This window comes from Anolis sagrei, chromosome X (assembly GCF_037176765.1).
Source record: "Anolis sagrei isolate rAnoSag1 chromosome X, rAnoSag1.mat, whole genome shotgun sequence".
Lineage (NCBI taxonomy): Eukaryota > Metazoa > Chordata > Lepidosauria > Squamata > Dactyloidae > Anolis > Anolis sagrei.
This window is the reverse complement of record NC_090034.1, coordinates 71,744,317-71,767,375: the sequence shown is the minus strand read 5'-3', so window position 1 is coordinate 71,767,375 and position 23,059 is coordinate 71,744,317. Positions and strand designations below refer to the sequence as shown.

The following is a 23,059-nucleotide window of genomic DNA, read 5'->3' as shown; positions in this document are numbered from 1 at the left end:
TCTTGATTTAAGGCATTGGTGTGTTGGTTGATATCCGAACAGGTAATGGCCTGGAGAGTCAGTGCCTTGGTCCTTTCATTATTAGCTGCTACTTCTCAGCGGATGTCAGGTGGTGCAATACTGGCTAAACAGTATAATTTCTCCAGTGGTGTGAGGTGTAGACATCCTGTGATAATGCAGCATGTTTCATTAAGATCTACATCTAGGAACCTCTATGAACCACCGCAGAGTTTAAGATCATCTGAAGAGGCCCTGCTCTCAGTCCTGCCTCCCTCGCAGGCACGATTGGCGAAGACAAGAGACAGGGCCTTCTCGGTGGTGGCCCTTTGGCTGTGAAACTCCCTCCCCAGTGATGTTAGATCAGCCCCCTCCCTCTTGGCCTTCTGCAGGAGAGTGAAAACGTGGCTTTGTTACCAAGCCTTTGGAGAACTTGTTCAATAGATAGACTTGGAACAATGTGCAATGACCATTGGAGCAGCCCGGATTACGCTTGTGGATTACATATTTAACTCAGAATGTATTGGTTTTTAAATGTTTTAATTGTTTTAATGTACTTTTTAATTCTGTTTTAATATTTATTTAAGTGTACATTGAGTTAAGTGTAAATTGTTGCCTTGAGTAACCTCCGGGGTGAGAAAGGCGGGGTAGAAACATTGTAAGTAAGTAAGTAAGTAAGTAAGTAAATAAATAAATAAATAAATACATCCACTGTTTTAATGTGGTGAGATGTGTTCCACACTGGGCCTGCATATTCAGCAACACAATAGCAAAGCGCAAGGGCAGATGTCTTCACTGTGTCTGGTTGTGAACCCTAAGTTGTGCCAGTCAGCTTTGTATGATATTATTTCTAGTTCCCACTTTTTGCTTGATAGTCAAGCACTGCTTCTTGTAAGTCAGAGCACGATCCAGGGTAACTCCCAGGTATTTGGGTGTGCTGCAATGCTCCAGTGGGATTCCTTCCCAGGTAATCCTCAGAGCTCGAGATGCGTATCTGTTCTTAAGGTGAAAAGCACACGTCTGTGTTTTAGATGGATTAGGAATCAGCTGGTTTTCCCTGTAGTGGACGGTAAGAGCACCTAAAGCTTCAGAGAGCTTCTGTTCAACAATTTCAAATCTCCCTGCATGGGGGTGATGGTGCAAGCATCAGTATAGATGGAACTCTGTCCTTTCTGGTAGAGGCACATCATTGGCGGATCATCCATGATAATGATGATGAGGATGATAAACAAGCTGTCTATTGAGATGTAAAGCTTGCTCAACAGACTAACCCCGGCTTCTTAGTTTTCTTCTTTTTTATCCTATTTTAGGACAAAATTGATATCCTGCACCTTTAGTACTAGTCAGCATTCCATGGAAATATGTAATTGGAAATATCAAACAATCAGCCAGCAGTCATGAGGAGAATAGCACAGAAGCAAAGTGCCAAAACATTTTTTGGCTGAAAAAGCTCCCCATAGCTTATACTTGAGCTATGTTATTTATTATTTTATTCTGTTATTAGTATTATTTTTATTTCATATATTATTTTACTTTCTCTGTTATTATTACATTTACAGTATTATACCCTGTTGTTGTTGTTATTATTATTATTATTATTATTATTATTATTATTATTATTAGGTTCTTGTGGGTTTTTTTGGGCTATATGGCCATGTTCTAGAGGCATTTTTCCTGACGTTTCGCCTGCATCTATGGCAAGCATCCTCAGAGGTAGTCACTACCTCTGAGGATGCTTGCCATAGATGCAAGCGAAACGTCAGGAAAAATGCCTCTAGAACATGGCCATATAGCCTGAAAAAACCCACAAGAACCTAATAATAGTGATTCCAGCCATGAAAGCCTTCGACAATACATTATTATTATTACTACATTTGTTATACTTTATTATTATTGCATTTATTATTTTACTCTATTATTACATTTATTATTTTGCTCTATTATTACTGTTATTTTTGCATTTCCATTATTTTACTTTATTGTTATTATTATTACATTTATTATTTTATTCTCTTTATTATTGTTGGAAGGATGTGTAAGTATATTTACATTGAAGAAGGTTAAAATAATGATTTAATCAGAGTTGGGCAGTCTTATCTCAAATTACAGTTTTATGTAAATATTCAAAAATATTTCACCTCCTGGTGCCTCAGTTAATGTAATTTTATTGGTATCTATTTTTATTTTGAAATTTACCTGTAGCGGCTGGATTTCTCACCCTCGGCTTATACTCGAGTCAATATGTTTTCCCAGTTTTTTGTGGTAAAATTAGGTACCTCGGCTTATATTCGGGTCGACTTATACTCGAGTATATACTATACTTTAAAAGATGTTCTAAGCCTGGTGAGATGTAATGCAGCTTTGCTTGGCAGCAAGATGGAAGCAAAATAGGAATAAGCAAAGGCATGCTCTTTCTTGCTCTTTCTTGTGGAAGGAAACAAGGAAATTCAAGCTCTTAAGGAATACCATCAGATGCCCAGATCTCCACTCTTTTGTTTAAATGTCACTTCTTGGAACCGAGCATAAAAGTGTACATGAAATCCGCAAGGTTGTTTGAGACCGGGAATGATGCAGTTTCCTGTTAGCGATTGGGCATTGCTGTAATCGTTGAGCAGTATTCTATAGTTGTTGAATTTCTAAAGTGCTTTTAAAGATAGTCCCACTGAGAGCATGTTAATTTCTGTAGCTTGGAAGCAAGTTACTTAAATGCAAACAGTAATCAAAGATGTAGTAGACAGATAGCCGCTCCTTCTGCTAATTGCAGCTTTACATGATATGATGCTGTTTTAACACAAATACAGAATTTTTCTTGGACATTTGAATTGGTCCTCAAGTTCTCAGTCCAACTTACTGCTTTCTCTCCCTATATCTCAGAGGAAATTCTTTCCAAATCAGTCTTTCTCCCGATCATTCTAAGGCACTTAAAAACACCTTGTTGTTCTGTCTCCAGCGGAGGTGAAGCGTGTGGGAGACACGCTCCTTGGTATGGCCACTCAGTGCGTGCAGGTGAAGAATGTCGTGAAGACGTCTCCGCAGACCCTGTCCAACCTCTGCCTCAAGATCAACGTCAAGCTGGGAGGGATCAACAACATCTTGGTGCCCCACCAACGGTATGTGGGCTGGTGGAACTGAATGACAGGGGCATCCTTTGTATCCCTTTGGTGCCCTGATTCAAACAGACTGCAGAGCGTGCGGGGGCTAATTTTCTGCCCCTGAGGCTTCTGAAAGTTGCACAGACCACCTAAAATGCTGTGGTTTACTTGTGGTTTTGAAAAAGTGGTGTTCTTTGTGTGTTAAACCTATTATGGTGGGGAATGGGGGTGTTTTAGTCATAGAAAGGAGACATTCTGGTTTAAATCAAGGGATGGAGATGGAGGGATGTGGAGTTAAGTCATACCTTACCCAACACCTGTTGCATCTCAGCTGCCTGCATGACAACTTTTCACTTTAATACCACACAGTTCACCAATCTATATAAATAAAAATGTAATGTTCGTTTGTGGGATTAACAGAACTCAAAAACCACTGGACGAATTGACACCGAATTTGGACACAAGACACCTAAAAACCCAATGTATGTCCTTCACTCAAAAAAATTGATTTTGTCACTTGGGAGTTGTATTTGCTGGGATTTATAGTTCAGCTACAATCAAAGAGCATTCTGAAACACCCCCCCCCCCCCCCACGATAGAATTGAACCAAACTTCGCACACGGTTCTCCCATGACCAACAGAAAATACTGGAAGGGGTTGGTGGGCATTGACCTTGAGTTTTGGATTTGTAGTTCACCTACATCCAGAGATCACTGTGGACTCAAAAACAATGATGAATCTGGACCAAACTCTACACGAATACTCAATATGCCCAAATGTGAACACTGGTGGAGTTTGGGTGAAATAGAATCTTGACATTTGGGAGTTGTAGTTGCTGGGATTTATAGTTCACCTACAATCACAGAGCATTCTGAACCCCACCAACGACAGAACTGGGCCAAACCTCCCACACAGAACCCCCATGTGGGCCACAGCAACGCGTGGCAGGGGATGGCTAGTCTATATAAATAAAAATGTAATGTTCATTTGTGGGGTTAGCATAATTCAAAAACCACTGGACGAATTGACACCGAATTCGGACACAATACGCCTATCAGGCCAACGAGTGACCATCACTCATAAAAACACTGAAAAACACAGCAGAAGGGACTTAAAAAGCAAAAAAACAAAACATTACAACCATGCGCAAAACCATATCTATCTATCTATCTGTCCATCCATCCATCCATCTATCTATATGCAAATACACATATATGCACACGTATACACAAATATATACACACAAAGCACATATACACAGACTGGGCCACAGCAACACGTGGCAGGGGATAGCTAGTAAGTAATAAGCTAATTAAGAAAAGAGTATATAATAGACAATGCAGTTTCAAAAATGCGTAGACAGTAATCCAAAAGTCATTCCAAAATGAGCAGACTAAGCAATCACTAAGGTACAATAAAAAAACAGACTGTAGAAGCATTTTCAGAGTTATATCCATAAGCTTGATATTTTCGAGTGTTGCACTGAGGCCTTCTCACACTGAGGGCTCTCTCAGACTGACGCCTTTCTCACACAGAAACCTCTCACAGACTGAGAGCTACTAAGCTACAGGCACACCTGCTTATGATGAGTCATTGCATCCATTTAATCCTTTCAGTGCTTGACTCATATTTTTGTAATTTAAAATATCTAGTTAATTTTAATATTCCTGACATTCAGTAAGTTCAGAAATGTTGTCCCCCATGGATACAGGGGCTGTTCTGTATTCCAAATTATATCAGTATATCTATGCTTGCAGTTATTAACAGTATTAATCTAAAACAAAATATTTTGAAGTTTCTTGGGAGGAATATGATTTGGGTTGTATTCTGGGTGAAAAGCAGGGTATAAATAGATAATTTTAGGACTTATGGAGGTGGACGGAACGTGAAAACTGTATAGCTTAAGCAAGAAAAGACAAGATCCAGGACCCCATTCTGTAGCAACGTTGGGGAGTTAGCCTTTACAAAGAGATAAGATTTCTCCCCCAAAACTCATAGACAGACATTGTAGGTAGTATCTTTCTTGTTTTACACCTTCTCTTCTGTTTTCCCCCAGCTCTGCTGTCTTTCAACAGCCAGTTATATTTCTGGGAGCTGATGTGACTCATCCGCCGGCAGGAGATGGAAAGAAGCCCTCTATAACAGCCGTAAGTTTCACTTCTCAAATATTGTTGTTGTGATGGACTTGTGAAAGATGGAGGCAGGTTTAGTCTTGACTCTTGAAAAACAGATTGCCAGTCTGTCCCATGAACTTGTACCTGCAGACCGGGACGTAGTGAGCATCCATCTACATACAGTTTGAACTGCATTATGATTTATTTTATTTATTTATCGTGTCATCAGCAACCAGACATTTGTATTATATTTTTAACAAAACAAACAAACAGACAAAACACAGAATTTGCAAGCTTGGTAGTTGATTAAATGTCCTTTTACCAGTAGCTGGCCACTTGGAGTGCATCTGGTGTTGCCACAAGGAGGTCCTCCATTGTGCATGTAGCAGGGCTCAGGTTGCATTGCACCAGGTGATCTGTAGTTTGCTCTTCTCCGCACTCGCATGTCGTGGACTCCACTTTGTAGCCCCATTTCTTAAGATTGGCTCTGCATCTCGTAGTGCCAGAGAGCAGTCTGTTCAGCGCCTTCCAAGTTGCCCAGTTTTCTGTGTGCCCAGGGGGGAGTCTTTCATTTGGTATCAGCCATTGATTGAGGTTCTGGGTTTGAGCCTGCCACTTTTGGACTCTCGTTTGCTGAGGTGTTCCAGCGAGTGTCTCTGTAGATCTTAGAAAACTATTTCTTGATTTAAGTCGTTGACGTGCTGGCCGATATCCAAACGGGGTGGGCCGGAGATGTCACTGCCTTGGTCCTTTCATTATTGGCTGCTGCTTGCCGACGGATGTCAGGTGGTTCAGTACCAGCTAAACAGTATAATTTCTTCAGTGGTGTGGAGCATAGACATCCTGTGATAATGTGGCATGTCTCATTAAGAGCTACATCCACTGTTTTAATACGGTGTGATGTATTCCATGCTGGATGTGCATATTCAGCAGTAGAGTAGCAAAGCACAAGGGCAGATGTCTTCATTGTGTCTGATTGTGATCCCCAGGTTGTGCCAGTCAGCTTTCGTACTATATTGTTTCTAGCACCCATTTTTTGCTTGATATCCAAGCAGTGCTTCTTGTAAGTCAGAGCATTGTTCAGAGTGACTCCGAGATATTTGGGTGTGCTGCAGTGTTCCAGTGGGATTCCTTCCCAGGTCATCATCAGAGCTCAAGATGCTTGTCTGTTCTTAAGATGAAAAGCACATGTCTGTGTTTTAGATGGATTAGGAATCAGCTGGTTTTCCCTGTAATAAACAGGAAGAGCACCTAAAGCTTTGGAGAGCTTCTGTTCAACCATTTCAAAATTCCCTGCTTGGGTGGTGATGGCACGATCATCAGTGTAGATCACTTATACCTAGAAAGTGGAAAGCTGAAACCAGAATAAGGCCTCACAGTGTGAAGTAGGCCTTAGTCTTTCAGAGAAGCCTCTGTTTGAGGTCTGTGAGAAGGCATCAGAGTATGAGAAGTCCTCATGTGCGAAGCTCCAATGTGAAGGTTGAACTTTCTTTGTGTCATTGAAACCTTGTTCTTGTAAATAGTGCATCCATATTATTTTTGCTATAGAGAAAAGCCTCCTATGGAAGAGATAACATTGGTCTCTGTGTTTTTGTTCTTTTTATCACTTTGGGCTACTGGTGCTGGGTCATGATGCTGCTAAGTTACTCTGCTGTTCATTTATGAGGAGAGTCTTTGTTTAATCAAGCCACTTCCCCAACAAACTTTGTTTAATGCACGCAGGCATGTAGCCTAAGGAGGGGGGGGGGGCTTCAGGGGCTTCAGCCCGCCCCCCCCCCCCCCCAAATTCTCATGGTGGTCCATGAGAAGGCCTTACTGGTACATTATTTAAACTGTTATGTTTATCCATGATCTGATCACCATGCTCAATATATCCCATATGCAATGGGATATTGGGATAATGATACAAAAGGTTTGCTAGGGTAGATCCTCAGCCCCCCCCCCCCCAAATCAAACTCACCTCCCCCCCCCCCCCCCCCCCCCAAATCAAAATCCTGGCTACGGACCTGAATGCACGTGATATTGAACCCAGGCAATGTGTATAAGAAGCATAAAGAAATGTTGTGTATGCATATCCGGATTTTATTTATTTATTTATTTACTGTATTTGTATACCACCTTTCTCAGCCAATCGGCGACTCAAGGCGGTTTCCAAAAAATCAGTATACATAAAACATAATATAGATTATCATTAAACAGTATAAGACATCACAAAAGCAGTAAAAACAACATCATCAGCGTCTCATTATTCTCAAGCATTGTCCAGTTCCATTGTCAGGTCATTCGATTTCCTATATTACCTACTCTGTATTTGTAAATGCTTGCTCGAATAACCATGTTTTAACTTGCCTCCGAAATGTCAAGAGGGAGGGAGCAGAACTGATCTCCCTAGGGAGGGCGTTCCATAGCCGAGGGGCCACCACTGAGAAGGCCCTGTCTCTCGTCCCCGCCAAACATGCTTGTGACGAAGGCGGGACCGAGAGCAGGGCCTCCCTAGATGATGTTAAAGTCCTCAGTGGTTCGTAAGGGGAGATACGTTTGGACAGGTAAGTTGGGCCAGAACCGTAAATACAGAATTACAAAATTCCTCTCCTCCCACAATATCCAAAATCTCAACTAGACCTTTTGGACAAGGGATAATCAACATGTATAATAACTCAGAAAAAAGTTAGTTTGGGGGATGATTCCACCCCCAGGCATGTTCTGGGATTCTTGAAGTTGTCGTCCAAATAAGTGTTCCCACACTGTGACCGTTATGCATTTCCCATTGCTAGGTTTTTGTTTGCTGTTGCTTTCCCTGCATTTGATTGCTCTTTTTCTCTCTATCCACTGTGCCTTGTCTCGTCTCACCACACCACTGATCCTTGGCCCACAGCTGTCATCTCTTTTGTCTTGGGGAATATAAAGAGTATCCAGGAAGGATCTGCACAGCAGCTGTTCTTGTGGAGCTTGCCCCAGTTTCCGATCCTTTTGTGTCTTCTCCAATTGTAATGGTCATGACCTGAACACCAGCAGGAGCAGCAGTGCCCCTTGGGGCCAGGGACTGTCTCTAAAATCAAAAGCAATGTTCCTCTCAGCTAGTTTTACTCCTCACCAGTTGTCAGCTTTCAATTTTTGTCGCCATTGGTCTCCCAAGCATGACGAAAGTGACCGGGGGGGGGGGGGGGGGGGGCTGAAGTAAAGGAAAAGAGAATCAAAGTAATATCCATTCCCCTTGAGAAGAATGGTGAATCCACGCTTTTGGGACCCGCCTACCTTCATGACCATATCTCCCTCCATGAACCAACTCGGGCCCTCCGTTCTTCTGGGGAGGCCCTTCTTTCGCCCCTGCCAGTTTCACAAGCTCGCCTAGTAAGTACAAGGGAGAGAGCTTTTTCCTCTGTGGCCCCCCGACTCTGGAACTCACTACCTGGAGAAATTAGGAAAGCCCCTACCTTAGAAACCTTTAAAAGGGACCTTAAAACCTGGCTCTTTTGCTGTGCTTTTGATGAATAGGTTTACATTCTCACACTATTGCTTAGCCTCAACATTTTGTCATTGGAGTATATGCCATCCCCACTTTGTGGGAAAGCTTTTAATTAGTTTTAATCAGTCTCTCTTTTAATCATTACATGCAGCCCGCCCATTGTCATTGTGATTGTGCCTATTGTAATTTTGTATTGCTATGTTTTCATACGTTTTATGTAATTATGTTGTTTGTTGTTTATTGTTTGCGTTTTCAGTTTTATTTTATTGTAATTTTCTGTTTGGGCTTGGCCTCATGTAAGCCACTCCGAGTCCCCATTGGGGAGATGGTGTCGGGGTATAAATAAAGCTTATTATTATTACTATTATTATTATTATTATTAGAGCCCCCGGTGGCGCAGTGGGTTAACCCCTGTGCTGGCAGAACTGAAGACCAACAGGTCACAGGTTCGAATCCGGGGAGAGGTGGATGAGCTCCCTCTATCAGCTCCAGCTCTCCATGCGGGGACATGAGAGAAGCCTCCCACAAGGATGATAAAACATCAAATCATCTGGGCATCCCCTGGGCAATGTCCTTGCAGACGGCCAATTCTCTCACACCAGAAGCGACTTGCAGTTTCTCAGGTCGCTCCTGGCATGACAATTATTATTATTATTATTATTATTATTATTATTATGCTCTTTCTTGGTTGCAGGTGGTGGGAAGCATGGATGCCCACCCAAGTCGTTACTGCGCGACGGTGCGGGTCCAACGTCCCCGGCAAGAAATCATCGAGGACCTTTCATACATGGTCAGGGAACTCCTCATCCAGTTCTACAAGTCCACCCGCTTCAAGCCCACCCGCATCATATTCTACCGCGACGGAGTTCCAGAAGGACAGCTTCCTCAGGTGAGGACCCCAGTTTCCTAAGAGCAACTTGCAAGATGTTATGGACAACCCAAAAAGGGAATCTCTTGTTACTGTTAGCTATATTTATACCCACCTTTATTCCACCTTAGGTCAAATCAAACAAAAGATTAAAATAATATTCCAATCCCATTTCCTTGTTTTGGGGAAGCCTTGGAGCAGGGTCTTGTGATGCCAGCCATCCATAGTCTTCTGTCAACTACGAGTTTTCAGAGATAAATGGGATCTGAATGTTCCCTTACAATCATAGTTCTCAACCTTCCTAATGCCATGACCCCTTAATACAGTTATGTTCATGTTATGATGATCCCCAACCATAAAATTATTTTTGTTGCTATTTCATCACTGTAATTTTGCTGCTGTTACGAATCATAATGTAAATATCTAATATACAGGATGTATTTTAATTCATTACACCAAATTTGGCACAAATACCAGATAATTCCCAAATTTGAATATTGGTGTGGTTGGGGAAGGAATTGATTTTGTAATTTGGGAGTTGTAGTTGCTAGGATTTATAGTTAACCTAAAATCAAGGTTCATTCTGAACTCCAGCAATGATGGAATTGAACCAAACTTGGCACACAGAACTCCCATTACCAATAGAAAATACTGAAAGGGTTTGGTAGGCATTGATCTTGAGTTTTGGAGTTGTAGTTCTCCTTCTTCCAGAGAGCACTGTAGACTCAAACCATGATGGATCTGGACCAAAATTGGCACACAGACCAACTGTGAATATTGGTGCGATTTGGGGAGGATTGACCCACGATTTTGGGAGTTGTAGTTCACCCACATCCTTATGCATTTCCTAATGGGAGTATTAATAAAAAACAAAAGGAAAGACTGACTTTTTTCTAATAAATACCATTCCAAATTACTTAAGCTGCTTCTGCTCCTCTTCCTCCTCCTTCTGATGCTGCTGGGCCACTCTCAGTCCCACGTTAAGCTGGTGTTTTTCCCACTGCCTTGGAGGGACTCGCTGGTATGAGCTTCCCTCCAGCATCGCATGGTCTTCCTCGCTCACACATACGAACCAGGCTACCATTCGTCAAGCACGCCTGCTCTCCCCTCCCCACTTGGAGTTTCAGAAACAGCCCTCCCGCCCCTTGGCTGAGAGGCCAGCTGAGAGGCCAGTCAATCACAGCAAGAGGAGGGCTTTTAGTGAAGGGGGGGGTTGCCATCTGTTTCCAAAAAGGAAGAGAACAACATGCAGAGAGATCTTCAGACTTCAAGCCCAAAGGGGTTCCTAAGACTATCAGAAATATGTGTTTTCTGATGGTCTTTGGTGAACCCTCTGACACCCCCTCACAAATCCCCCCCCCAGGGGTCTCGACCCCCAGGTTGATAAACACTGCCTTACAACATTTCTAATGGTGAACTTGAGAAGAGTGTATGTGAATAGTCCATGGTCACCCAAAAAGCTTTAAGATTCAGAGGGGAATATAGTCATGGGTCTTCCTAAACCAATACTAGGAAAACTCTCAGCAATATGCCCTCAAAATGCACTTTACCATTGATTTAGGACTGACTGTGTTCCTTTATCTCTCCTTGAAAATTCTATCCCTGTTATATCCTACCTTGTTCATGTCCAGCATTATTTTTAATTTTAATGTATTACATTTGGCCCAGCCATTGGTTTTAAATGCTTGTGTGTTTTTGTTGTTTTATTGTTTATTTTTGTTAGGTGATTTATATTAATTGTATTGCTTTGTTTATTGATGAACTGTGGGCTTGGCCTCATGTAAGCCGCACCGAGTCCCTTGGGGAGACGGTAGCGGGGTACAAATAAAGTTTTTATTATTATTATTATTACTATAATTATTATTCATCTTTAGTTATCACCGACCCCCACCAAAAAAACCCCTCCTCTAAATGAACCTTCTATAAAGCCATTTAAAGGCTGCACTAAAAGTTATCCTTATTAATTTCATTTATTTATTGGACATTTTATTTGTAATTCCATTTCACAAAGGCTACCAGAATAGAATGATACTGAGATAGTCCAGGGCCTCAGGTGAACAGTTGGAGCAATACAGATCTGGCATTGGGAGGGAGAAGGAGGAAAGCATACTCACGTAGAGCAAATGAGAATGTTCTGGATCGAGCTGGACTTAGAGTTGCACTGTCCCTGTTCTCTTTCTCAGTACAGATTTGACATTGCTTCCTCATATCCTCCTCCTGAAAGCATTTTGGCTGCTTTTTCCTTCTAGATCCTTCACTATGAGCTTTTGGCCATCCGCGATGCCTGCATCAAACTGGAGAAGGACTACCAGCCAGGCATCACCTACATTGTTGTACAGAAGCGTCATCACACCCGCCTTTTCTGTGCTGACAAGAATGAAAGGGTGAGGCTCAAAGATGGGGTCTTGTATTTTGGTATCTCTCTTGCATATAGGCAGCTCAATGTTCTTGTCCTGATTACTAAATGTTCTTGTCCTGATTACCAAATTGTTTAGGGCCTTTGAAGACGGCTCGGAAGCTCCAACTAGTCCAACGCTCGGCAGCCATGATACTAACAGGAGCGGAGTGCAGGGAGCATACAACTCCCTTGCTGCACCAGCTCCACTGGCTGCCGATTTGCTACCGGGCTCAATTCAAAGTGCTGGCGTTGGCCTATAAAGCCCTAAACGGTTCTGGCCCAAGCTACCGATCCGAACATATCTCTGCCTATGAACCCACCAGGACTCTAAGATCTTCTGGGGAGGCCCTGCTCTCGATCCCGCCTGCATCACAAGCACGGCTGGCAGGGACGAGGGACAGGGCCTTATCTGTGGTGGCCCCTCGAGTGTGGAACACCCTTCCCAGGGACATTAGATCAGCCCCTTCGTTAATGGTGTTTCGAAGAAAACTAAAAACCTGGCTGTTCGAACAGGCGTTCGGATAAATAGTGCAATGAACGATGAATATAGGAAACGGAATTTATGGATGACGAATTGGATCACGATTTTAGTTAGGAGATGCTAATGTGTTGTATTGATGTGTCATTATTTTGTATATTGTGCTGTTAATGGTTTTAAATATTGTTGTTTCATTGACTTTTGCTCTTCTTGTGAACCACGTTGAGTTGCCTATGGGCTGAGAAACTGCGGTATACAAGCAAAGTAAATAAACAAATAAATAAATAAATAACCTGTACCTTGAATTGGGACCGGAAAATAAACGGCAGCCAGTGGAGCTCCTTAAACATGGGAGTTGACTGCTCCCTATAATTAGCCCCAGTTATTAATCTGGCTGCCAAACGTTGGACAAGTTGTAATTTCCAGGCCGTCTTCAAGGGTAGCCCCATGTAGAGTGCATTGCAGTAGTCCAGTCTAGAGGTAACTAAGGCGTGGACCACCATGGTCAAGTCAGACTTCATGAGGTATGGTTGCAGCTGGCGCACAAGTTTTAACTGTGCAAAGGCCCTCCCTGCCACCGCCGACACCTGCGCATCAAGTGTCAGTGCTGAATCCAGGAGGACCCCCAAGCTGCGGACCTGTGACTTCAGGGGGAGTGCAACTCCGTCCAGCACAGGTTGCCACCCAATAGCCCGATCAGACAGGCGACTGACCTGGAGGACCTCTGTGTTGTCAGGATTGATCCTCAGCTTGTTCGTCCTCATCCAGACTGTGATAGCTGCCAGGCACTGGTCCAGTATCCTCGGGGCTTCCTTGGAGTCAGATGGAAAAGAGTAGTGGAGTTGGGTGTCATCTGCAGATATCTTAAAATAGATCGGTTAATTCCCGAATACCTTGTGAATATGTGATCATTAAATTGATGGTGTCACATAGGCAAGTCTAAACTTTGTGATCCCACCTGAATCTTTACCTATCCTCCAATGCTGTCTGTTTGTGCAGCAAAGGACAGTTTGACCCACAAACAGATGGGCAGTTGGTTGTGCTCATAAAACTTCAATACTGAATTTGTAAATGTTATTTGGTAAGCGGCTTGTTTTCAGATCCCCTAAATATAGCTTTACCGGGGGGAAACAGACAGAAGCTGCACCTTATCCATCAGTCTAAGAAACTGCTTTCCCTGCAACCCTTTCTCTTCTTCTTTTTTTTTTTATAACAAACTGCAGATTGGCAAAAGTGGGAACATCCCTGCAGGAACAACTGTGGACACAAACATCACTCATCCCTTTGAGTTTGATTTCTACCTGTGCAGTCACGCTGGCATTCAGGTACCATGTTTTGAATAGCCTTTCATGGAAAAGGAATGTGTGTGTGTGTGTGTGTTTTAGAGAGGAACAGAACATATTTTGGTTTTGCCAGTCCCTCTACTAGCCATCTTCCGGACCTGCTCAAAAGTGATAGGACATCCTGCGCTGGTCAATTCTTGTGTGTTGCACAGGTTGAATGAAGACCTACAAAAGATGAGGGAGACCCCAGAAGGGTATTAACCCTTCAAGGCCTAGGGCAGACTTGTCGAACCTGTGGCCCGTGGCCCACATATGGCCCTAGACTCCTATGAATGCATCCCAACACAAAATTTTAAACTTACTTATAATACAGAGATTTTTTTTTTTTAACTCAACAGCATGGTTTTCAAGCACAAACTTTCTAGGTGACAACAGAATGGAGTGGAATAATCACAGTACATTACATCTGCAAATATTGTAGTATTATCCATAATTTGCTTTATTACTGGGTTGTTGTAGGTTTTTCCGGGCTATATGGCCATGTTCTAGAGGCATTCTCTCCTGATGTTTCGCCTGCTTCTATGGCAAGCATCCTCAGAGGTATTGAGGTCTGTTGGAACTAGGAAAATGGGTTTATATATCTGTGGGTGAGACAAAGGACTTTTGTCTGCTGGAGCTAGGTGTGAATGTTTCAACTGACGACCTTGATTAGCATTTAATGGCTTGGAAGTGCCTGGGGGGAATCTTTTGTTGAGAGTGATTTGATGTGCCTGATTGTTTACTCTCTGTTGTTTTGCTGTTGTAATATTTGAGTTTTTTAATACTGGTAGCCAGATTTTGTTCATTTTCATGGTTTCCTCCTTTCTGTTGAAATTCTCCACATGCTTGTGGATTTCAATGGCTTCTCTGTGTAGTCTGACATGGTGGTTGTGAGAGTGGTCCAGCATTTCTGTGTTCTCAAATAATATGCTGTGTCCAGGCTGGTTCATCAGGTGCTCTGCTATGGCTGACTTCTCAGGTTGAAGTAGTCTGCAGTGCCTTTCATGTTCCTTGATGCGTGTCTGGGCAATGCTGCGTTTGGTGGTCCCTATGTAGACTTGTCCACAGCTGCATGGTATACGGTAGACTCCTGCAGAGGTGAGAGGATCCCTCTTGTCCTTTGCTGAACGTAGCATTTGTTGGATTTTCTTGGTGGGTCTGTAGATAGTTTGTATGTTGTGTTTCCTCATCAGCTTCCCTATGTAGTCAGTGGTTTCCTTGATGTATGGCAAGAACACTTTTTCTCTGGGTGGATCTTCGTCTTTACTCTCGTGGGTTGTTCTTGGTCTTGCAGCTCTTCTGATGTCTGAGGTGGAGGATCCATTGGCCTGGAGAGCCCAGTTGAGGTGGTTCAGTTCATCTTGAAGGAGGTGGGGTTTGCAGATTCTTTTTGCACGGTCTGCCAAGGCTTTAATGGTGCTTCTTTTTTGACTTGGGTGATGGTAGGAGTTTTTATGTAGATATCTATCTGTGTGTGTGGGTTTTCTGTAAACGGTGTGACCCAATGGTTGATCTGGTTTGCGGATGACTAGGACATCTAGAAAAGGCAGTCTTCCTTCCTTTTCTTTTTCCATGGTGAACTGGATGTTTGGGTGGATGCTGTTAAGATGGTCCAGGAACCTGTTGAGTTCTTCTTCTCCATGGCTCCAAATGGTGAAAGTGTCATCCACATATCTGAACCATATCGTGGGCTTTTTGGTTGCTGTTTCAAGGGCTTGTTTTTCAAAGTGTTCCATGTAGAAATTAGCTATTACCAGGCTGAGAGGGCTCCCCATAGCTACTCCATCTTTCTGTTCGTAGAATTCATTGTCCCATTGAAAGTAGCTGGTGGTGAGGCAATGGTGAAACAGAACTGTGATGTCTTCTGGGAACCTCTGGTTGATTAGTGCCGTGGTGTTTGCTACCGGGACCATGGTAAATAGAGACACCACATCAAAGCTGATCAGTTTGTCATTGGTATTTAGCTTGAGATTGCTGATTTTTTCAATGAAGTGGGCTGAGTCCTTGATGTTGTGTGCAGTGAGCCCAATATGGCTTTGTAACTTTGCAGCAAGGAATTTTGCTAAGTTGTACGTGGGGGATCCAATGGCACTCACGATGGGTCTGAGTGGGGTGGAGTCCCCCTGAGTGGGGTGCTTTATTACTGTTGTTGTTATTTATACTCCGCTTTTTCTCTCTCCAAAGAAGAGACTCAAAACAGCTTACAGTAAAGATGTTTTGCTTGTTTTACTTATCTGTGGTGGCATATATCGTGAAAATTATGTGTCTAAATCAGGGATCCACAAACTTTTTAAACAGAGGGCCAAGGACATTCTTAAGGACATTATCAAATGTGTAACAATATTTCAGATATATTTTATTTCATGGACTGCTTTCTATATGTCCCTGATAGGTCTTCCAGGAGAACAGCATCTCGATGAAACCATCACCGCAATATACACACTAATTTTTTTCCTCTTCTCGCCAGGGTACGAGCAGACCGTCTCATTACTACGTTCTGTGGGACGACAACCGGTTTACAGCAGACGAGCTCCAAATCCTCACCTACCAGCTTTGCCACACGTACGTCCGCTGCACCCGCTCTGTCTCTATCCCAGCACCAGCATATTATGCCCGCTTGGTGGCCTTTCGGGCACGATATCACCTTGTAGACAAAGAGCATGACAGGTGAGCAACTGGTTGATAATCACGCAATAATGCTTGTCTTTCTTGTGAACATTCCTCCACCCCCAGAGGTAAGTTTTCCTCCACTGCCTGATTTGTCGCAGTCACTTTGTGGTGCATTTTTAGTGGGGAATGTACCTGGGATGTTGATGGCACAGAAAGAAGAAACTTACCAGTAGATTTCAAAACACAGCTTGGGGAGAGAGAGTATGATCCTTCAAATAGGCCAGACCTGAACTGTTTAGGGCTTTATAGGTCAAAACCAGGATATAGTAAAACATTTTGGAGATTACCATATATACTCAGTTATAAGCTGACCCGAATATAAGCCAGTGCACCTAATTTTACCACAAAAAACTGGGGAAATGTATTGACTTGAGTATAAGCCGAGTGTGGGAAATGCCTCAGCTACTGATAAAGTTCAAAATAAAAATAGATAATAATAATAATAATAATAATTCTTTATTTATACCCCGCTAACATCTCCCGAAGGACTCGGTGCAGCTTACAAGAGGCCGAGGCCCAACACATCAATAAAACAACAGCATAACAAATACAACAATAAATAAACTCATAAAACAAGCAATAAACATTAAAACAATAGCAATAAACTTTAGACAATAACACCATGACACACTTAAAACTAAGGCCGGGCCAAATGTAATGATTAAAATTTCAAAATGCTGAACATGACAGGTGAGATGGATAGGTTTTTGGAGATAAGTGTGGTGTGCAGACAATCTTAAATCTCTAGTAAAGTGCAATTGGGACATGATGCTAGGAGTTTCCTATTCTGGGAAGGCACACTGGAACAACCACGTCTTCAAGCTCTTCCTAAAGACTGCCAATGTTGTGGCTTGTCTGATATCCTTAGGGAGAGAGTTCCAGAGTCGGGGGGCCACCACGGAGAAGGCCCTGTCCCTCGTCCCCACCAATCGCACTTGCGACGCAGGTGGGATCGTGAGCAGAGCCTCTCCAGATGATCGGAGAGATCGTGTGGGTTCATATATGGAGGTAGGCGGGTCCCAAACCATTTAGGCCTTTGTAGATAAGCACCTGCACCTTGAATTGGGACCGGAAAATGAATGGCAGCCAATGCAGCTCCTTAAACAGGAGGGTTGACCTCTCTCTGTAAGGAGCACCAGTTAACAACCTGGCCGCCGCCCGTTGGACCAGTTGGAATTTCCGGGCCGAATTTCCGGGAATTTCCGATACCAATAAAATTACATTTATGGAGGCATCTGTAGGGTAAATGTTTTTGAATATTTACATAAAAGTGTGATTTAAGACAATAATAATAATAATAATAATAATAATAATAATAATAATAACAATAACAACAACAACAACTTTATTTTTATACCGCTCCATCTCCACGAGGGGATTCAGAGCAGTTCCCAGGTAACATCACAAAACATCCAAAGTAAAAAACAACATAACCATAAGATTAACAAAACAAAATATAAGCATAATAATTGACGCCATAACACACATATATTAAAAATAATCCTACCTGTTCAAGGCAATTAAAAAATTTAAAAGGCCGGGCCAAGATTTGTGTAAGCCCAAAAATTCTAAGGGGCCCGGGAATTAAATGCAATGCTATGGCAGGCAACAATAATATTAGGTACGGATCTGTAGCTGTTCATTCCGGGGCCAATTAGAGGAAAGAATCTGGGTAATTGGTAGAACGAATAAGGCCGTATTTGACAATGTGTAGGGCTGAGTTAGAACTGGTCATTTTCAAAGGCTTGTTGAAACTCTGATGAATTTATTCAAACTCTGATTAATTTATTCTCACCTTCTTCTATGTAAATGTGCTTACGTATCCTTCCAATAATAATAGAGTAAAATAAGAAATGTAATAAAATAATAATAATAATAGAGTAAAATAATGGAAATGTAATGATAACAGTGATAATAGAATAAAATAAGAAATGTAATAATAATAATAATAATAATAATAATAATAATAACAAATAGAGCAAAAATTACAACAGCAAAACAACAGAGAGTAAACAATCAGGCACATCAAATCACTCTCAACAAAAGATTTCCCCCAGGCACTTCCAAACCATTAAACGCTAATCAAGGTGGTCAGTTGAAATATTCACATCTAGCTCCAGCAGACAAAAGTCCTTTGTCCCACCCTGGTCATTCCACAGATATATAAACCCATTTTCCTACTTCCAACAGACCTCACTATCTCTGAGGATGCTTGCCATAGATGCAGGCGAAATGTCAGGAGAAAATGCCTCTAGAACATGGCCATATAGCCCGGAAAAATCTACAACAACCCAAATAGAGCAGAGTTTCTCAACCTGGGAGTTGGGACCCCTGGGGGGGGTTGCAAGGGGTGTCAGAGGAGTTGCCAAAGACTATCAGAAAACAGTATTTTCTGTTGGTCATGGGGGTTCTGTGTGGGAAGTTTGGCCCAATTCCATCATTGGTGGGATTCAGAATTCTCTTTGATTGTAGGTGAACTATAAATCCCAGCAACTACAACTCCCAAATGTCAAGGTCTATTTTCCCCAAACTCCACCAGTGTTCACATCTGGGCACATAGTATTCGTGCCAATGGCGCGGCGGGTTAAACTGCTGAGCTGCTGAACTTGGTGATAGAAAGCTTGGTAGTTTCAATCTGGGGAGCGAGTGAGCTCCCACCGTTAGCCCCAGATTCTGCCAACCTAACAGTTCAAAAACATGCAAATGTGAGAAGATCAGTAGTAGTAATTTTACTGATTAGCCCTTAGGCCATATCACAATAAGAAACAGAACAACAAGGCCTGACAAGACCTGATCACACTCCACGTAGAAAGTTAAAATAAGACACTTATAATAATACAGTAAATACATATGATAAGACATGATAAAGCTGATAAACTGATCAAGCTGAGTTTATACATCATATTTCATTATCACCCCTACAATTTACCCCAATCAGCCCTACATATGTGGTTCTCAGACGTATTGTTTTGCTTAAGTACAGAGCTGTTTTATATGTTATTTTTGGGTCTTGGCCACACATAAAATATGTTGTTCTGATGTGAGAATCCCAATACATTGTCCGTTTTTATATATGGACCAAGGTGGAAGTCTCTCACCTTTTGATACAATTTGCAATCAAACAATATGTGTGCTATATCCTCAATTTCAGGAGAAGATCAGTAGGTATTGCTTCTTCAGGAAGATAATGACGCTCCATTTTTCCTATGTGATATAGAAATACCGGAACTTGTACCCATATTGTTGCAACACAGGAAGCGTTACCAACTCAATGCTTTGTTTTGTCCCCCGTCCCTTCTCTTTCCCCTTCCAGCGGAGAAGGCAGTCACATATCTGGCCAAAGCAACGGCCGAGACCCTCAGGCCCTTGCCAAGGCCGTGCAGGTTCATCAGGACACTTTACGTACCATGTACTTTGCTTGAAAGCCGAAATTTTTTACCTCACTCCAGAAAGCTTTCAGATTTGTAGGAGCCATACAGAATATTTTAAAAAAAGAAAATAAAGGAAGCATTGGGAGCACTTTGGGGCATCCCATGAGAAATCACTGCAGGGCGCCAACAGCGTTGGAGGCAGGAAACCAGCATCTTCCGGGGCAAATGCAAGAGAGCCGCTCGCTCGACCGGATGGACACACCTTCTTCAGTATCGCAAGAGAGACTGTCTTTGTTTTTTGGGTGTTCCGATTCCCTGACCAAACACAGCCGCGGAAGGGATCCAACTTCCGATTCCAAACGGAACAGGTTTTCGGGGGGGACGGGGGGGGGGGCGGGACGGGGGAGGGAGAGTGGAAACGCAATAGTAGACGTTGGACTGTGGAATGCTTGGGTCCTCCGATGCCAAATCAAATGCTGGTCAGGTTTTGTTTCCTTATTATTTGGGGGCGGGCGGGTGGGATTATGGGGCGAAGGGACTTGTAGAGCCTTAAAACAGATGACTAGATTTATAAAAACTAATATTTTAGGATACAAAATACTTTAATTGGTGAAGAGAAAAAAAAAGAAAAGAAACCAGTAGTATATAGATGAATTTTAACACTGTTTACTCCTCCCCATGAAAGAAAAATGATAATTTTCTCCCCTTATATATATAATAATAATAATGTAAGGCACCCCCAGCACTTACCACGAAGCTGAGAAGAATAATTTGTCTTCCATCTGTTTTGAAAGTGGGTTAGCTGCTGCCCTTTCGATGCAACGGTCAGCCGCATACTTAACTGTGGGCGAGTGCCTTACTGCAATGCTGCAAAACCTTGATATCTGTTCACCTTGCGAATGAAGAAAAAACAAAGCAAGCCGTCTCAGTGGTGGCCTCAATCTCCATCTTGAAGGTGTCAGAAGGCCTTTGGAAGGTTCACAACACTTACCCACCTCATATACGCTCACAGCCTCATGATGGGTTAAAATTCTGTGCACTTTTAGCTAGACGTTAAGACATTGGAGAGCTGCTGATATCACCCGAAGGTTTGTTTTTCTTTTCTTATTGCTTCCCCTTTTTAATTTTTTACACTTCTGACAAAATGGAGTATGTCAGAGAACAAACGTTTGCCTGCCATGTAAGCACAAATAAGAGAACAACATGATCAATAGATGTCCTCATTTTTTTAATATCTACTGATGATTTTTTTTATTATCAAGTGTTATTTTTGTACAATGACCAGGTTTGTTGCCAAAACCTCTCAAATCAGACTCGTCGTATTTCCTTCATTGTGTCTCCCTGCTGTCCCAAGCTTGCCTTTGGCCTGTTTGTAAAGCACATGAGGTCCATTTTTGGTGCTTTTTGGGGTGACGCATAGACAAACGTTGGAATGAAATAAATGTTTTTGCTATGATGATTAGATGGTAGGGCTGGGCAACCACGGAAAAAATTGTTTCTAAACTCGATTCGTTTTTAGGGGTTTTTTGCGTTTCGTTTTTTAAAAGAATTCCGAAATTTTTCTTTAAAAAAGTTCGATATTTACGAAATTTCGGAAATTACGAAACAATTTCGAAACAATAACGAATCGATTCGTTAATGGCGGACGCGATTGCGCAATACGCTAAAAAAAACCTCCAAGTAGGACAGGGGGAACTTCTGAAGCTTCCCTCTGTTGTTGACTGTTGGTGTGATAATTTATTTTTTTTATCACTGATAAAACAAACAACAACTATAAAACTTGCACCAGACATACGGAAATAATAACGAAACAATTTCGAAACAATTACGAAACAAATAAAAATTCGTTTCGATTTTTAGTTCCTCCTCAATGGTTCAATATCACTTCGTTATAAAAAAAATAACGAATTAATAACGAATTACGAAATTAACGAACGAAACCGCCCAGCCCTATTAGATGGCTTGTCCAGAAATCACAGAGCAGTCCACTGAATTCTTATTATATGTCTTAGAGCAGGGGCTCTCAAACTACGGTCCGGGGGCCGGATCCAGCCCTCCAAGGTCATTTACCTGGCCCTTGCTCAGGGTCAACCTAAGTCTGAAATGACTTGAAAGCACACAACAACAACAATCCTATCTCATCAGCCAAAAGCAGGTCCACATTTCCCATTGAAATACTTGTAAGCTTATATTTGTTTAAATTGTTTTTCATTATTGTATTGTTTTGAAGTGTTTTTTGCACTGCAAATAAGATATGTGCAGTGTGCATAGGAATTAATTCATGTTTTTTTTCAAATTATAATCCAGCCTTCCAACAGTTTGAGGGACTGTGACCTGGCCCTCTGTTTAAAAACTTTGAGGACCTCTGTCTTAGGGTATTAGTTTACCAACCCACAGATTGGCATCTTCATATTCTATGATTCTTTTTGCACTACATACAGATATAGTGTTATGTGTGATCTTGGAATTGTCCCTTTATACCAGGCATGGGCAAACTTGAGCTCTCTAGGTCAGTGTTTCTCAACCTGGGGGTTGGGACCCCTGGGTTGGTCGCGAGGGGGTGTCAGAGGGGTCACCAAAGACCATCAGAAAACACAGTATTTTCTGTTGGTCATGGGAAGTTTGGCCCAATTCTATCATTGTTGGGGTTCAGAATGCTCTTTGATTGTAGGTGAACTATAAATACCAGCAACTACAACTCCCAAATGTCAAGGTCGATTTTCCCCAAACTCCACCAGTGTTCACATTTTGGCATATTGAGTATTCGTGCCCAGTTTTGTCCAGATCCATCATTGTTTGAGTCCACAATGCTCTCTGGATCTAGGTGAACTACAACTCCAAAACTCAAGGCCAATGCCCACCCAACCCTTCCAGGGTTTTCTGCTGGTCATGGGAGTTCTGTGTGGAGAGTTGGGTCAATTCTATCATTGGTGGAGTTCAGAATGCTCTTTGATTGTAGGCTAACTATACATTCCAGCAACTACAATTCCCAAATGACAGATTCAATCCCCCCCACAACCCCATCAGTATTCTAATGTGGGCGTATTGGGTATTTGGACCAAATTTGGTCCAGTGAATGAAAATCCATCCTGCATATCAGATACTTACATGACGATTCAGAACAGTAGCAAAATTCCAGTTATGAAGTAGCAACGGAAACAATTTTATGGGTGGGGGGTCACCACAACATGGGGAACTGTATTAAGGGGTCGCGGCAGGAGGAAGGTTGAGAAACACTGCTCTAGGTGTTTTGGACTTCAACTCCCACAATTCCTAACAGCCC

At 42.3% G+C, this 23,059-nt stretch overlaps 1 protein-coding gene across 3 annotated transcripts in view; it reads left to right on the top strand.

Annotated features, from left to right (window-relative positions):
- Positions 1–20,156, top strand: part of LOC132780766 (protein argonaute-1) — a 101,798-nt gene extending 81,642 nt beyond the window's left edge. For all 3 annotated transcript variants that reach the window (XM_060784532.2, XM_060784531.2, XM_067473715.1), the window contains 7 exons: positions 2,948–3,107; positions 5,146–5,236; positions 9,364–9,558; positions 11,787–11,921; positions 13,637–13,738; positions 16,203–16,402; positions 19,719–20,156. In XM_060784532.2, coding sequence (XP_060640515.1) covers positions 2,948–3,107; positions 5,146–5,236; positions 9,364–9,558; positions 11,787–11,921; positions 13,637–13,738; positions 16,203–16,402; positions 19,719–19,827 — 992 coding nt within the window. In that variant the 3' untranslated portion in view covers positions 19,828–20,156. The remainder of the gene's footprint in view (positions 1–2,947; positions 3,108–5,145; positions 5,237–9,363; positions 9,559–11,786; positions 11,922–13,636; positions 13,739–16,202; positions 16,403–19,718) is intronic.
- The last annotated feature ends 2,903 nt before the right edge of the window (positions 20,157–23,059 follow it).